Below are 16,510 nucleotides of genomic sequence, written 5' to 3'. Positions count from 1 at the left end.
TGCATCACAGCCCTTCCATCCCGTGGTCAACCTGGTTTGCAGCCCTGACCTGAGGATGTTCTTGTGCGCCCTCTATGCCCCGGTGTGCGTCGTGTACGGGCAGGTGTCCTTGCCCTGCCGCGCCCTCTGCCAGCGGGCCAAGGAAGACTGCCAGAGACTGATGGAAATCTTTGGACTTACCTGGCCAGATGACATGGAGTGCAGCAGGTTATTAAGACGGAAATAGCTTTTGCACTGCCGTCACAAAAATAACATCGACTTGATGAGTGCGTCCCGCCGCAGGTTTCCAGACTGCGACGAGCCGTACCCTCGGCGAGAGGACCTGCAGAAAGGCTCCCGGCCCACCGACCAGTCATCCATGACCGTCCAGAGAGACTACGGCTTCTGGTGCCCCAGAGAGCTGAAGATAGAACCAGAGCTGGGTTACTCATTCATGGGCAGGAAAGACTGCTCTGCCCCCTGTCCTTCCATGTACTTCAGCCAGCAGGAAGTGACCTTCACGCGATATTTCATCGGGGTCACCTCAATCGTCTGCCTGTCTGCAACCCTGTTCACCTTCCTTACCTTTCTCATTGACGTCACCAGGTGCGGAAGACTATTTTGGGTCTGGCGCGGTCCTCTTAGTTTGACATCCCTCCTCAAACGTTCTTTTCCTCAATAGGTTCAGATACCCGGAGCGCCCTATCATCTTCTATGCCGTGTGTTACGTCATGGTGTCGCTAGTCTTCTTTCTCGGCTTCTTGCTGGAGGACACCGTAGCGTGCAACGCACTCAACCACGTGCAGTTCAAAGCTTCAACTGTAACGCAGGGCTCACACAACAAGGTGAACGCGCTCGAAAATTCTGGTAATATTCATTTTGAGATTGCAAGCCGACATTGTCGTCCAGAGCGATTGTAGGGCTAACATACTGTATTCAAGCTCCTTTGTGACAGTGGCCATGGGGAAACCTCGCCTCTCCCCTTATGTATATTTTTGCCTCACAAGGATTTTTGCTGTAATGTTTCAAAATTCTCCAAATAATTTTCCACAAACTGAACAACAATATTTTGGAGATTTCTGAAAATCGTTGCTTAGCGATTTGTGTGAAAGGCTACCAGCTTAATGCACTCCCATTGATCGCTCGATCAACTTTTTCTTGGCCCGCCCTGCAGGCGTGCACCTTGTTTTTCATGATCCTCTACTTCTTCACCATGGCGGGCAGCATGTGGTGGGTCATCCTAACAATCACGTGGTTCCTGGCAGCGGTGCCTAAATGGGGCAGCGAAGCCATCGAAAAGAAAGCCCTCCTCTTCCACGCCGTGGCCTGGGGGCTTCCGGGGGCCCTCACGGTCGCCCTTTTGGCCCTGAACAAAATCGAAGGCGACGGCATCAGCGGAGTGTGTTTCATCGGCCTCTATGACATAGACGCCCTGCGGTGGTTTGTTCTGGCGCCGCTCTGCCTCAACGTGGCGGTGAGCATAAAGTGTGTGGGAGGATGAAAGAGTGGATGAGTGCGACCGACAGGTGTTTTGTTGAAATCCTGCGAGGGAGGACTGCCGTTTTATTTTGTCGCCTGTTAGCAGGGCCTCGAACGGTCATTTGTCTGTGTCTTCCTCTCCAGGTGGGCGTGTCTCTTCTTTTAGTAGGCATCGTGGCTCTGAACCGCGTGCGCATGGAGATCCCCCTGGAGAAAGAGAACCAGACCAAACTGGTCAAGTTCATGATCCGCATGGGGGTTTTCTCCGTGCTCTACCTCGTGCCCTTGCTGACCGTCATCGGCTGCTACGCGTATGAGCACGCCTACCGCGGTGTGTGGGAGACCACCTGGATGGAGGAGAACTGTCGCCGCTATCACATCCCCTGCCCTTACAAGGTGCTTGTTTGTGTGTGTGTGTTCAGCTGAATGAGCAGGTATTTGAGGAGTGGACAGTATGCATCATTAGACCAGCTAATGCGCTCAAGACCAAAGTCCACAACAGCGGCGGTGTCTTGTGTTGTTTTTTTTTTTTTTTTTTTGTCTTCCACAATGTCCTCTGGTTCCCACACTTGTTCTTCGTCTGTCTCCTGTACTCCCACACACACACACTCGCTTGTCTTTGCTCTGGGCTTGCTCAGTCATGCTCTGCTTCCCCAACTCTAAAAGGTCTTTGTGTTGTTATGAAGAGCGGAGTTTTTAGACTTCACTGGCTTTCAAAAAGAAATCAATGCGTACGGTGCGGACCGAAAGCATCCACGCCGAAGATGCCCCCTCATTTCCGCCCACTAGGAGCTTCACTAAGCGCTCATGGTTTTCACGCCGCACAGTGATGCGTCAGCCAGTTTCTGACAGAGGCGATAATTGGAAAGAGCGGCGGCAGGTGCAAGTGCTTATGTTACGCAGATATGTGCCTGTATGTGGGGGAGCGCATAGAGGAGGAGACCCCAGTTCTGTTCGGTAATGTTGGAATCTCAATGTTGCTATGTGTCGCTGGATATTCATCTTCGGCGGCTTTGCCATTAAGTGGCCTTCATCAAGTTCCCTGCTTTTCTAATGGCAGTGAAGAACTTACTGTAAGTCTATGAGCTTTTTCCCTTTGAATGTATTTTATAAGGACCAAGACTCTACAAAGATATAAAATGATGAAATATTTAAGAATGATTTTGCTTATTCAAATGGGCCTTGTAGGTTTAACAGCCATGTCTGCGTCAAAGGGTTTAATCTTTTGAAAGCTCATTTGTGCTCCCTCAGCATTATTTTAATACCGCGTGCGCATTTCTGCCTCCCTGACTGCTTACAAGTTTTTTTTCACATATTGAATATACTGAAATTTTGACAGGATGACTGTACACGTTTGTGAAGACGAATTCAGGGTATATCACCACCAAGACCGAGTCTCGGTTGAGAACCCCAAATACGTGTGATACTGCTAGTTATTTGCATAAATCCCCCTAAGTCATAAAAGCAGACATACGATAGAAATACAAAGGAGTTGACCAATTAAGTGACAGCTGTTGTGCACTACCGCCCCCTGGTGTTTCGTCTGCAAAAGCGTCACCTGACTGGACGGGGAATGTCAATGGTGATGTTTTGCATCTACCTCTTCCTCCATTGCCAAGTTGGATTCCATTTTTATGTGTGCTCTTTTCTCAGGTGGAGCAGATCAGTCGACCGTCCATGGCCTTGTTCCTCATGAAATACTTGATGATGTTGGTGGTGGGGATCCCCTCGGCTTTCTGGGTGGCCAGCAAGAAGACCTGCTTTGAGTGGGCCGGCTTCCTGCATGGACGCAGGCGCAAAGAGTGAGCTCACGCCGCCATTTTGACGTTTGCCCGCTTACGGCGTCATACAATCGAACCTGTTTCAATATGTCAACCCGTGCAGCAGCGGAGTGAATGAATCCCGGCAGGTGCTACAAGAGCAGCCCGACTTGGCCCAGTCGCTGTTGCGTGAACCCAACACGCCCATCATCAGGAAGTCGAGAGGAACTTCCACTCAGGTTCAAAACAAAACACAACATACTGTGGGTCTTTGGCACCAACGTGTTAGTGATGGCCAAATGAAACTTCGTAAAGCACTTTTGATCATTTTATCTCCTGTAGATGTAGATGACGCTCTTGGTTCAAAGAGGCAGAAGAATTCCAGAACATTATTAAATCACAAGCATTTATCTCTACACCAAGAGCATCATCTAGTGGAGTAAAAAATATAAGTCCTTCACGAAGCATCATTTTTCCTCCACTACTACATGGTACAACTGTCATTCTTACTTTTTTAATAATTAAAAAAAGTTCTCTATAAGTACCACCATGATGACCAACATTCAAATAGTAGGGTGCATAAAAATATTATTACAAGTCATCGTAACTATGTACAGTATGAACATGTAACTCTGCACCCATATGCAGGACAATTAATTGTACTAAGAAGATAAATCGAACCAAAAGCGCTACTTTTATTTAAAACAAGGATTCCTAAGTACATGAAACCACTTCAGGCAGTGCATCTTATCTGAGCGGGTTCTAAGATAGCGATTGCGAAATGAAGCGCACGAGTAAAAATAAAAGTGCTTGAGTAAGCTCCGTTTGGCCACCACTAGTTTGCATCTTATTTAGCAAGTCTAATGTTTGAACGTGACTTGACAAAGTCAATGTTTCCTCCAGGGTACTTCCACTCACGCCTCCTCCACTCACCTTGCTGTCCTGGACGAGCCGGACGAGCCCCCGGGAAGCCAGCCGGGCCGGCCCGCCTCCGCCAGGAGCAAAGGCGGCAGCGTCCGCAGCAAAGGCAGCCACCGCGGCAGCCTGCGCCGCGCTCGCCATGACGGGTACGCACAAAGCGGGGCGTCTGATTTGCGGCCCGTGTCGTGACTTCTCCGCGGTCTCCCCGCGCGGCAGGGGCGACGCGGTGGTGTACAGGGGCGTGGAGCAGCGCAGTTTCCACGGCAGCGCGCCGCGACTGGACCGGCCGCCGTCCGCGCACGGCAGCCAGAGGGATGTGAGCCAAGCCCCGCCCACTCTCATCACCCACGGATCCGGCGAGAACCGCGTGGCCGACAACGACGGCGCCAGCGCCTAACAAGCACGCTTGATTTAACTTGCTCTTAACAATCTTTACATGGCATTTTTTTGTGTGTGTGTAACATAAAAAAAGTCTGACGTCAGGTTGGAAACGGATTGTTGTACTTGGACCTAATGTGAACCTGTGGACCTCTTGCTATGATATTTTTATACTGTGAACCGCGAGTGTGTGCGTGGAAGACCGGATTCCATTTTTTCCATTTCCCACTGAAATGACCACTTGTCTTGATTAGGAATGTAGATATGAGGTTGAAATTGGCGTTTGAAAAAAAAAAAAACGTTTCCACTTTTGGGATCAAACTCTACTTTGAACATTTCATTGTGAGATGCACCTATGTATTCAAACGTTTGTTTGTTTTTTTAATACAAAATGCAACTTGTGGTCATTAGCTAAGCTTGTGGGCGGTGTTGGAAGGGCTCTTTTGCTTCTCTGACTCTCCTCACCCCCTCCCCATTTGTAAATAGAACTTTTCCTTGCCATCAAGCTATATGCTCTTGTTACTCTTATTGCTGTAAATGTGCTTTTAATTCTTCTGAGTTCTTTTACCACTTTTTTCTTTTCCTTTTTTCATCCTTTCTTTTATCTTTCCCTTTTCCTCTTAATTTTTCATCCTTTTTTCTTTTCTTGCTTGTTTTCTGTTTCCATTTTTCATTTTATTGTCATCCCTTTTTCTTTTTTAGTCCCTTCTTTCATCATTATTTACTTTTTCCTTTTCATCCATTTTTGCTTTTTCATTCCCTATTCCTTCATCCTTTTTTTTTTCCTTTTAATTTTCCTCAATTTTTTTCATTTTTTTTCTGTGATACTGAGTGATACTGTTACCTGTGCTCCTGTTTCTCCTTCAACATTACATTTGAATTTCAAACTTTGTCCATGGTCATCAGGAAGAACAAGTTTGCCTTCTGCCTCTCCTGCCTGTAAGCTTGTTTTGGACCTCCGACAGGCGTCTTGCTCCAGCAGAACTTCCAAGTACAGGACATGATCTCGCTGACTTATTGGAAAGCACAACTTCACTAAGGTCAACAGACGACTTCCAAAACAAACAAAAAAATGACTGATTGCGTTTATCCGAGGTAGTGGGGTGCCGAGCTATTATTTTCCAGATGTCCTTTTGATATGAAAGTGATGTGTGCAAATGTGGTGGCATTTATTGTTAATGTCACAATGGATCATGTAAAGGTAATATTGTAAATGGAAAGCCTCGCTGTTTTAATTTATTTGCGGTTTTCAACTGCTTTAACTACTTTAACATGCGTCTAATAAATTTTGTATGGACTTTAATACTTTCTCATGTGTGATTACTTAGATTTGTTTCTATTTGTTCAGTAGGGGTATAAAGGATGAAAAAGAAAAGAAGGATCCAAAAATGTGAAAAGCAAACAATGAAAATGAAAAAAAAAACGAGTGGTACAAAGGATGAAAAGGGATTACAAAAAATGACGAGGATGAAAAAGGAAAAAAGAATGAAAAATAAATCTTTAAAAACAAAAAAACATCCAAAAAATGACGGGGGGTGGGGGCATTTGTCACACTGTATATTCAACGAGTCCAAATCAAGTTGCGGATTGTTCCCTCTTGCGTCGGACGATGGCGGCGACGTCGCGTTTGAGAGAGGACACGCTTTGTTCCAGTTGCTCCGAGAAATCCTTCAACAGCTCGCTGCGCTCGTCCACGAAGAGGCGAAGTCCCAGCAGGTCGCACGAATCCTATCCAAAACACAGCGACAAATCATAGCAGCGGCGCTCGGGTTAAGCGGCCGTCTCCGAGATCTCGGGCTCGGACGCACGCTGGGTCTGCGTCTGCGCAAACTCTGCAGCTGAGCCTTGACGCCGGTCATGTGGTGGTAGAACTGCTTCAGCGAGCGCGCGAAGTCGCCGTCGCAGCTGGGCCGGACGCTGCGACCGCCCCCTATCGGAGAGATCTGGCGTTGCGGAAACGGACCCACGTGATTCTCTTGCGCTCGTGTTACCGTTGGCAACCCTATTGAGTTGTTCTCTTAGACGTTGGTTCTCCTTCAGCAGGTTGTCGTTGACTCTTTTCTGTTCTTCGAGATCCCTCTGAAGTCTGCCAAGCTCGGACGACTCCATGTAATCTGCAAGCTGCGTAAAAAGAAAGGAAGAAATGGGAAAAAAGCAAGAAAATGACAGAAGACAAAAAAGAGAAAAAAAGAAGAAGAAAATGAGTAAGAAAGACAGAAAATGAAATGAAAGGAGGATCAAAGGAAAGAGAAAAAAGGATAATAAAAGACAGAAATTACAGAATGAACAAAGAAAGAAAAACAGTCTCCATTTGCGTTTGATCAAATGAACACCCCCTGGCCACAATTTACTCTTGAAATCACTTCTAAAATCTTTGAACCAGTGACAGGACGAAAAGTTCAACTCACAATAGTATTGTGAATGCCGCTCTCATCAAGGATGAAAATGTCATCAGTGCTGGGGCTCTCCAAAGCTGAGACCAAACTAGTGCAGCCCTCTGTCACATAAAGTGCAAGAAAAACAAGCAGCACGTATCAGCAAGGGGTTTTAATGTGTGAGAGCAAATTAATTGGAACATGAAGCAACTTGCATCTAAACTGTGTTCTCCTATGCGAAACATTGCATGCTTCCATTTTGTGAGCCAGAAATGAAACTAGTGATGTTGAGGTGATCTATCAAGATTCAAGAGTTGTATTGTCATATGCATAGCAGTAATACTACACAATGAAGTTCTTATTCTGTTCACCGAGCAAAATAGGCTAAATTTGAGCTGCTTCTGTGGTAGTAAGCAAACGCTTCTCACAAGGAACATGTAACACTCTACCGCTTATTGTTTTAGGGATAGTCTACATGTTTTTGCAAATGGGTGGCAAATGCTAAAAAGGCTAAATATACTGGCCCTCTGGAGGTTTCCTTTACGATAACGCTTGGCACTGAAAGAGTTAAGAAACGGAAGCTCTTTCTGATTGGCCAAAAATTGGTGACACTACTACCGCCTAGTGGCTTCGTATGCTTGTAAATGAATAAAACCGCACTATGCGGATTCATGTAACAGCGATTATTTTTCAATAAACAAAGCCATGTGGATGGAAGGGTTTTTTTTTTTTACACACATAGGGAGGGAGGAATATACGGGTTTAAATATCCCCGGTTACCTGTAGACAAGGCTTTAAAGCAGTTTGTTTATCGTTTCCTGCGCGTCTGATCACGTTCCCACCTTGAAGCCCCCAAAGCTCCAGAAGGAGGGCGCTGCTCTGAAGGTAGTCCAGTAGCTGCTGGGAGACGTGAAGCCAGGCCAAGTGCACTTTGTGATGCAGAGCCGGGTTGACGCGATGCCACGCCGCCGCCGTGTACAGACGACCGCCGCTGTTCAAAAGACTGAAACTAACACAGAGAAAAGAATCATTCGAACAAAAAGTATCTTCTGTTTATGGTGCAACAGGTTCCAGCCGACCCAATCTGAACGCCTCGATTGCGAGCGTCTCTGATCCAGCGCAGACCCAAACACTGTTCCACAATCAGCTGGGCGTCCAGCCGTCGGCCAAGCAGCTCGGACGGGTCGATGAGGATATCGTCTTCGCCAAGGGGCCTGAAAAATGGTGAGTGTATTGAATTGACTGTTGCTGGTTGGAACCTCCAATGTGGAGCACAGCTGATTGACGTGTTTAGAGTAAAATTGTGTTATGCTCTCTCATCTTAATAATCGTCATGTGTCAATATTTTAATTTTACTACTTTACCACATCATTAATTTTTTCAACCAGTGTGCCACAGTAAACGATCCCTTTTAACTCCAAGAGACATTAAACTTTTCATCTTTACTCGTTTCATCCACATTTCCCACCAACAATTTAAACCGTAGAACTAACAAACATCAAATTGACATCAACGGCTAACATTGTACGTATTCACAAAAAGACACATATGTAACATACCACTTTTAAGCTGTCGCGTCTGACGTTAGCGTTTTTAGCTTGTCATTAGCACTTTAGCAATGACATCACACAGGAAGCACTTTGCATGACCCCAAACTAAACTTAAATTCAAATGGTCAAAATAAATATTATTGCTCCTGTGGACATTTAAATGATTCCTGGATTACTGGAAATTTAAAGTAAAAACGTACATATGAAACGTCGCAAAAAAAATGTCTCATCACCAACACACCAGCACCATCTCAAGGCAAACAAGTCAACTGCATTCATATTGTCAACTCCTGCAATTAATATAATTAATTTAAATTATTTCTTTACATGATATATTTTGATTACTATACACTATTTCTAATCTTTTGTTATCATTTTTGCTGCAATTTAAAAAATAGGAGCGGAACATAATAGGCTATTTACATAAAAAAAATGTCTCTACTTATGAAAGAGTCCCGTTAGGAAATTACTTCCGAAATGAATTAATTTCATATTTTACAGTTAAAAATTTCCAAATAAGTTTAGTCTGACATGCCCCTTTTGCTGGTCAAAACATGATGTATACGTGTATATGTGTGTGTGTGTGTGTGTGTGTGTGTGTGTGTCATACGATCCATCAGAGGTGCAAGGAATCAGTTTTGCGTGTAGAATGGCCTCCTCACTTCCTTCAGATCCTAGCACCTGATTGTCAGAGAAATCTCAGAAAAGAAGACTAGGACAAGCCTAGCTGCTTAAACAGCAAAAAGAGTAACTCAGACCAGCCAAGATTGACTTTTCTACGCCGGCGTAGGGAAAAAAGGCTTGAGCAAATGTAACTCGTGGGTCTTCCAACGCCAGTTTTTCCACTTGCCCAGCCGTTCCCCCCGGCTTTTATTGAATAGAAGCATAGCAGATTACAAGACACAACAAAAGAGCCAGCCGGGCGCCACCGGCAGCTGGGCCAAGGTCCCGGCTCACACTTTCGTGCGTCAACAGTTCTATCTAAGGACAGGGTCAAGATGAACTAGGATTGCATAAATGGGTAACAATGAACTAAGAACATAATGATAACAACCTAATATATGATTCCCTTCACACTGATACCCACACATTTTGCCGAAAATCGTGATGTTGATTCATATGGCGGCTGATGTGCGTGCGCCTTACCTCCAGTTGCTCGTCCACAGAAATACGGAAGGCCAGAGATTGCAGCCAGAGGTGAGCGGTGCCCAGGAGCAGCGGTTCTACCGGATCCCAAAAGGGGTCTTTGTCTCTGGGCAGGGTAGCAGCTGTCTGAGCGCATTTCATTCGGCTCAAGTCATACTCGGAAACGTGCAACGAGAATGCATGTTTCGCCTAAATCTTTGATTATTAATGTCTGAAATTACATCTACGCTGTTCTTCTCCAGATGTTGCAGGTAGATTTCTTCCATTAGGAATTTGCGGTTCACAAATTTTGCCTTGGACCACATCCATACCTAACCATGGAAAAATCACTTTCTGAGAACATTTTTTAAAACATTCCTAAAATTATAAATGCATTTCATTTGCCTTATAGCATAATTACCTTGGTCAATTTCTCTCACAGTACCAAACGATGTGATGTTTTCTTTATGTCTGTGTAGAGAGTCATGCATTCACGTTATTACTGTATAATCAGCAGATAGTTATGCTATAAGGCTAAAAATCAATAGCTGAGATGAGGAAAACCTGTTTGGTGTGCTTTGAGGTGACTCTGCAAACTAGCTCTTTCTCCAAGTCATGTCCTTTTGGGTCCGACAAGACCAGATTCTTAATCTCCAGTTTGAATTCCACACCCTGCGGACAAAACACGTATCGGTTTATTTATTTATTTCAGTATTTCATTTGAAAACGTGAAATGTATTCCATATACAAGTTTAATTCATTTTAGTGTTAATTTGTGAGTTTTGACTGTCTTCGTTGTGCTGCCGCACCGTGTATGGTCAAAAACATTGCCAGTTTCCTTTAGCTTGTCAATGGCATTTTGCGTTGTGTTAGCATTAAGCTAACCAAGCTTTCGTAAGGCGCAGTTACAGCATGTGGCTTGGTTGAAAACAAATATACTTTCTTTGTTTAAGGTAAGTTTAGTTTGACAGTAAACATCAGTGAGTAGTTCTCCTTTATAGAAGAATAGTTCACTAAAGCTCAAGACAAAAAAAAAATTGGTAGAGCACCAACTTGTAACTTAAAAACTTTAGAAGTCACTGCACCACTACTACTATATAGCCACTACATATGGAGGAAAATGGTCCCTGACTTTATAAGATGTTGATGACTCACAAAGTGAATGAAAACCCAAAATTTACCATCTCAAGAGGAACAATCCCATTCTCTAGCATAGAAATCAGGAAGTAATTAGTATTTGAAAAAGTATTTTCCCTTTGGGTTTATAAAGTAGTCTGAGAATCACATTTGAAGTGAGCGACTGAAATTACTTTCGTTTTTTCTATATTATAATATCTTAAAAATGCATTTATACCGCATTTGTTGGCTGAGGTTACCTTATTAAGTTCCTGGCTCATTTGGTTGGCTTCAGCCACCAGGGGCAGCAGCTTGATGTAGTCATAAAAGACAGCCAGCAAGCTTGGATCCGTCTGACAGGAATCTGTTGTGCTTTCACCTAAATATGAGTGCACCTAATCAAGTTTAAATTTCAACAACCACAACAAAAATCCATGATGGACTTCCTGTTTTTAGGGCTCCGCCTCACCCAGGTGGATGCCCTCTGCGGCGGCCAGCTCCGATAGAAAGTAGTCGTAGTCGTAGCAACTCCAATCGTTAGCAACCCTCTCGGAAGGGAATCCGATGTAAAGGTAAGTGCAGTTGGACCCGAGAATCAGTCGATCCTGAATGGACACCAAAACGAAGGTCATATACTCACATGGACAAAATTGCTTGTCAACTCACCAGGTGTTGCAGCTCAGTAGTCTGAGAAATTGCTCTACCGTTGATGGTCACTTTTGACCCCTTTAGCGGGGTCAGCGTTACTCGCCGTTGTTTGTTCTTCAACACAAGATGGCGCTGTTGGATCCTGACACACAAGCACGATAATGTACACGCTTGTTGTGTTTTAAGCCATCCTCAGTGCAAGTGAGCACGAGCCATACCCTACACCCTTGATGCAGATGGATCTGGGGCTGCTTTCACTGAGGCCAACATCCCATTCACCTGAAAGAATTTTGCAAGGTTAAAAACGATCATCAGCATATGAAGGTTGCTGTTATTTTTCTATTGTTAAAATTAATATCGTGAGTAGGCACATTGAAATCGTTTTTGGTGCCACTGAAAAAACAAAGGCTTCAGGAAATCTTTGTACATGTACTGACTGAAAAATGAAAGTCGTTGCAGGTTTTAAAGTAGACCTAATAAAGCTGACAGAAAAACTACCAAGATATGCAATGTTGGCAGCTACTTTGAATGTATTCTATAAGAAAATCCCATTTCGATTAGAAAAAAAAACTGGCAAATAAATCATAATGTTAACAATTCAACGACGATCCATGTTATAGTAACATAAAAAAATCAAACTGACCCTCCTGGATGAAGAACTTGACCACACCAGACAGCTGAGCGTCCTCGTTGATGTTGAGGATGTAAGGATGCATCTGCATCATTCTCCTCTCCTACACACAAACACACACACACACATTAGAATTGGGACGGGACTCATTGTGACATGTGTGTGCACGGACTTGTGTGATGCTGGCATATTGTTGCTCCCAGTCCTTCAGCGCCTCCTGTAAATGTTGCTCCCACAAAGTGTGAATGGTTCTGATCTGGAGCTCATTGTGTGTCAGCAGCTGACGAATCTCTTCTGAGCACACGCACACAATTGTGGAATTCTCTCATGATCTAGCGGGAAGGCAAACATACTGGTTTCATCATCGGCGCCGCGTCCGTCTTGGCCCAGTCGACTCAGTCGTTGCATCAGTCGAGCGTTCTCGGCTTTGAGCTCTTTGACCAGACGCTCAGTGGGACGCTCGTTCACCACAGGACGGTTCTGAATGTGCTTTGCTCTGAAAAAGTGGGTGTAATATGAAAAAAAAAAAAAGCTGAGATGCCAAATTACACATAAAATAGGTGGTGCAATTAGCATTCAAGGTTTGGGACCCTCAATTTAAGATTTTGTCTTTGCACCTCTCGGCATAGCGAAGTGTGGACAAAGACTCCTCATAGCAGATGTCAGCAGGGCTCAGTGTGGCAATCTAAAACAAGAAAGTGTATTGTATGGGCTGATAACCGTTTTGCGGTGTTACAAAGTCAAAGGTTCAAGAAATGCCAAGAGTGTCTAAAACTGATATTTAGCTTTTTTTTTTGGTTCATTTAATCTAACAAAGGGGGAATTTACACTCTCAAAAGGCAAGTTCAGTGCTCATAAGTTCTCATTTTTTATCAAAAATGCACATTTTTAGCCAAGCTAGTCAAACAAAAATGTTTTCTGTGTCATTTTAAGGGCTACAAGCGGTAACATTATACATTAATTTGAAAATACTGTATATAATCTTTTTAAAAGATATTTTCAAAGTTTAGTGCGCCTCAGTGGACATTCCAAGGAAACCCAGTGCAGTTTAACAATACTAAGACGAGTGATATGGTATCACTGGTGCATGCAGAGTTGACTCAAGTCACCTCTGAGAATAATTAAATGGCAGGAGGAGGTCTTTGCCTTAAAAATATCTTGAAAACGATGAGGAACTCTGACTTTCTAAGAACAATTAGAGAACATAAAGCATTTATTTATTTGTACCAAACCTGGTACACCTTTATTGATGTGGCAAATATTCAATATTTTGTTTGAAATAAAATAAGTTATGTTTATTGGGGAAAAAAATATAGAGAGCTGTAATTTTAATTACCGTGACACCTTGATATTTTCCCATGGATATCTCACCGTCAGAATCTAATATCGGCCCATTCCTAAGTACGCACATGAGTACATATTACCACAGTGATGAAGTGTCAGTGTCACCATAACAGTGCGGCTGTTCCCTCCCAGAGCGGATTGCAGCAGCTTGGTCAGAACGGAATCTCTGTAGGGAACATGCACCACCTTCCTTCCCACCGCCATGTCAGCGAGGGCACTACACGCAAGAAGGCGTAGGTCAACAAACAGATTTGACCTGAAAAAGTGGGATGTACCTACCTGATGACGTTGCCCAGAGTGGTGAGACTCAGGTTGATGGCCGTGCCCTCTTTGAGCCGGTCGGCCTCGGACGAAGCCGATCTCTGACGCTCGCTTCCAGCAAGATCCACCAGGTTAATGTTGGACTGTTTGGTGACGCTCTCTTTAGACAGAATCTTCACAAGAAGTTCAAAAAAAAAAATTGCTAATGAGCGCAAATGTGGCCCCAATCACACTTTTTTACAACACTTAAGGGAGATCCCAGGGTCATCAGCGTATCTTAAAAACTTTAATGAAAACGTACATGTAAATAGCACCTATATTTTTCAAACAAGTACCCCCTGTGAAATATTTTTCCTCGCCAAGTACCCTCTAACAATCACAAAGCATTTTTGGATGATTTAAAAAAAAAAAAAAAAAAGAGTTCCATACATGCGATGACAGCATTGGATTTATTTCTAGCTTGTCTGCCAGAAAACTGTGTAGGTACTGACAACGCATCTTCATGTAAAAGTTAGAAAAATAATGGCACAAAATGTTTTGTAAAGGAGTCACAATAGCAAAATTTAGCAATAAGTTGCTTCATGTTCCAATTGATTTGCTCTTAGTTTGAAAAAAAACAGCTTTCAGCTTGCTATGACATTAAAAAGCATGAATTTGCTGATACCCGCTGACACCCTATTAAAAGTGCCTTCACTGATTTTTTGGGGTACTCATACTTCTGAAAACCATTTTTCCAAATAGTATTTTTATTTTAATTTCAAACAAAAACAGAAGGTGCAGAGAATACCCAAGCTCATCAGTTTGCTCAAATTTGACTGAAATTTTAAATAAGTTTAAAAACGATCTATTATTGGCTTTCAGATGAAGTAGAGATAGATGCCAATATTCATTAAAATGGCAAACATCAGCGCCAGTAATATATCTACTCATACCTCCTTCCTCCAGTATGACAAACCCCCTCAAAAACTGCTAGCAGAAGACATTTTAGAATCATGAAGGATTTGTTTTCTTTCTTTTTTTTTTTTTTTTTTAACAAATGACTAAGTATTGACAATATAATGTCAGTGAAAAATACTCTATTAATCAAAAATTGTCCCTTTTTATTTCCTGAAAAATTACAGTTTTGGAGACATGCGGCTTCCCCCAATGATGATGACGTTCTTGGAGAAATACTTCGAAAAAAATATGTACTGTATTTCATTATTTGTTCAGTGGGTCATTAGATGCGAATGGACGTCACCTGTTTGAGCTGTAGCACAATTAGCATGTGTGAGCGACTGCTATTTGCATTCATGTGCGTGGCAGCAGTAGTTCGAGTTCTGGTGCCCTGCTCCATCAGCTGCTCGACCTACAGCATATTTGGAATATCACATCTTAACGCATCTTCATGCAAATTACAGTAGGAGAGGTGAGGTTGTCTCAGTCACCTGTGCTGCACTGTCGCAAGGAACTGTACGCAGACCCTCTACATAGAAGCCTCTGTGTTGTTCCTCTCGGACACGGAGCCCCCCAGGAGGACGAGAACCACGGGACAGCAAGTCCACCACCTGGGCAGATGTGAAGGTAAGAAAAGAAGTCATTCACTACTGTAATTGAAAAGTAAAGAGAAGAATGCAATAACAAAATAGCAGCATTGAAACAAGCAGTCATCTTGAAAAATCAGCAATACAAAACTTGCATTTCATATTTCTTAAATATGTGTTTACCTGTTCGTTGTATATTTCCAACATACTGAAGAAGACCTGCGAGTACATAAAACAAGGAGGGCATTTAGAGGAAGCATCCACATACACATAAGCACGATATGTTAATGTACATACACTCACCTGGCATTGTCTTGTTTCCTGATTTTCTTTAATGGCTTCAAAAAGCCGCTCACACAGTTTAGGAACCAGACCTTTGTTGGGTTTGTAGCCCACCATGGAGTAACTCTTCCCGGAGCCTGTTTGTCCGTAAGCCAGCAGGGTGGCGTTGTAACCCTACGTACATCAACGCATCATCTTCAAATTGCACCATCCTCTTTTTGAAAAACAAAAACCCTATTTCCAAAAAGGTTTTTGGTACCTGGAGTGCATTCTCCAGTATTCCTACCCCAAGGTCCTGGAAAACACATTCCTGAGGGGAAATGTCAAAATGTAAAACTTATTCGTGCTCTATACCTAAGTATAAATACAGTAAGTGTTGAGAAGAAAAGGTGGTTAAAGAAGAAGCGCTTTTTATTAAAATAATATTCGGAATGAAAGATATTTATCTTTATTTTTTTTTAACCATTACTTAATGTGTGAAGTGTTGAGAGCTTGGCGCAATGTAGAGGGAAAAAAAAGACATTTTTCTGTTTTCCCTTATTTAAAAAGCTCATAGTTCTCTCATGACAAAGAAAAAGCTAGCTAGCACTAGCGCTGGCGTGAGTTCCCATAAATTTGCTCACTTTGCTAACTGACACAAAAAATATTGAAATTATCAGATGGTCATGTATGAAAAAAGACACTGTATCTATTTTGTATTAATAAATAAAAAAAGAGCATTTGTAAATACCATTAAGTATTTTTATGTTATAACATGCTAAGCCTTCAACGTTCGGACTTAATTATTGCTGAGTTCGAGGAAGGTGGGAAATTTGAATTATCGCAGTTCCCACCCCCAAAGCGTTCGAGACTAATGTAAATGTATAAATCAAAGATGGCTGATTCTGAACAAATGTTATCAGGATACGTAGAGTTTCTCAGTACTTACCTGGTCTGCGTAGCGGCCCCCCGCCTCCTCAGGCAGGTAGAGGCCAGTGCGGTCCTGGATGACGTAGCCGCTGTGAGACCAGTAGGCGTAGTCAAAGCAGAAGGAGCGACGGTATTGCGAGTCGCGAGGGTCCTGGATGGTGATGGAGCTCCCTGCCATGGCAATGATGCAGCGGCTGCCCGCATCCCGCTCCCTCTAACATAAGTGTGA

The 16,510-nt window shown here is 43.3% G+C and overlaps 2 protein-coding genes across 4 annotated transcripts in view; one reads left to right on the top strand and one right to left on the bottom strand.

Annotated features, from left to right (window-relative positions):
* The window catches only part of LOC148424558 (frizzled-3-like), a 21,929-nt gene extending 16,109 nt beyond the window's left edge, over positions 1–5,820 (top strand). The window contains exons 3-11 of one of the 2 annotated variants that reach the window (XM_088414098.1): positions 11–207; positions 283–585; positions 662–824; positions 1,154–1,453; positions 1,603–1,854; positions 3,112–3,260; positions 3,346–3,457; positions 4,122–4,285; positions 4,356–5,820. In XM_088414098.1, the coding sequence (XP_088270224.1) occupies positions 11–207; positions 283–585; positions 662–824; positions 1,154–1,453; positions 1,603–1,854; positions 3,112–3,260; positions 3,346–3,457; positions 4,122–4,285; positions 4,356–4,536 (1,821 nt within the window). In that variant the 3' untranslated portion in view covers positions 4,537–5,820. Of the gene's footprint in view, positions 1–10; positions 208–282; positions 586–661; positions 825–1,153; positions 1,454–1,602; positions 1,855–3,111; positions 3,261–3,342; positions 3,458–4,121; positions 4,286–4,355 lie in introns of both variants that reach the window. The other variant, XM_088414097.1, reaches the window with a different exon arrangement.
* Positions 5,800–16,510, bottom strand: kif28 (kinesin family member 28). 2 transcript variants are annotated; one of them, XM_088414095.1, is made up of 26 exons: positions 16,301–16,510; positions 15,632–15,682; positions 15,394–15,546; positions 15,274–15,309; positions 14,995–15,114; positions 14,808–14,915; positions 13,586–13,740; positions 13,412–13,523; positions 12,580–12,647; positions 12,316–12,458; positions 12,135–12,256; positions 11,975–12,065; positions 11,550–11,610; positions 11,350–11,473; positions 11,153–11,288; positions 10,944–11,062; positions 10,132–10,239; positions 9,810–9,899; positions 9,589–9,714; positions 9,053–9,123; positions 7,972–8,106; positions 7,735–7,901; positions 6,926–7,014; positions 6,509–6,638; positions 6,326–6,447; positions 5,800–6,245 (listed from the first exon to the last, which is right to left on the bottom strand). In XM_088414095.1, exons 1-26 carry the CDS (start codon positions 16,457–16,459, stop codon positions 6,093–6,095), a joined length of 2,949 nt encoding a protein of 982 aa, XP_088270221.1. In that variant the 5' UTR covers positions 16,460–16,510; the 3' UTR covers positions 5,800–6,092. The 2 variants fall into 2 exon arrangements, with proteins under 2 accessions (XP_088270221.1, XP_088270222.1); XM_088414096.1 differs by having other exon boundaries at positions 12,135–12,253.

The sequence above is a fragment of the Hippichthys cyanospilos genome, chromosome 4, assembly GCF_059441005.1.
Source record: "Hippichthys cyanospilos isolate Australia breed blue-spotted pipefish chromosome 4, RoL_Hcya_1.0, whole genome shotgun sequence".
In the NCBI taxonomy this organism is placed as follows: domain Eukaryota; kingdom Metazoa; phylum Chordata; class Actinopteri; order Syngnathiformes; family Syngnathidae; genus Hippichthys; species Hippichthys cyanospilos.
Note: the sequence above shows the minus strand (reverse complement) of the source record. Positions and strands in the feature narration are given on the sequence as shown.

What these genes read in the sequence shown, in the direction of transcription:
- kif28 (XM_088414095.1), bottom strand. Translation starts at nt 16,459, where the DNA reads ATGGCAGGGAGCTCCATCACCATCCAGGACCCTCGCGACTCGCAATAC. An exon ending in CTTGCGACAGTGCAGCACAG is followed by an intron (nt 14,916 to 14,994) that starts GTGACTGAGACA and finishes AATATGCTGTAG; the next exon opens with GTCGAGCAGCTGATGGAGCA. An exon ending in AATCGAGGCGTTCAGATTGG is followed by an intron (nt 7,902 to 7,971) that starts GTCGGCTGGAAC and finishes TCTCTGTGTTAG; the next exon opens with TTTCAGTCTTTTGAACAGCG.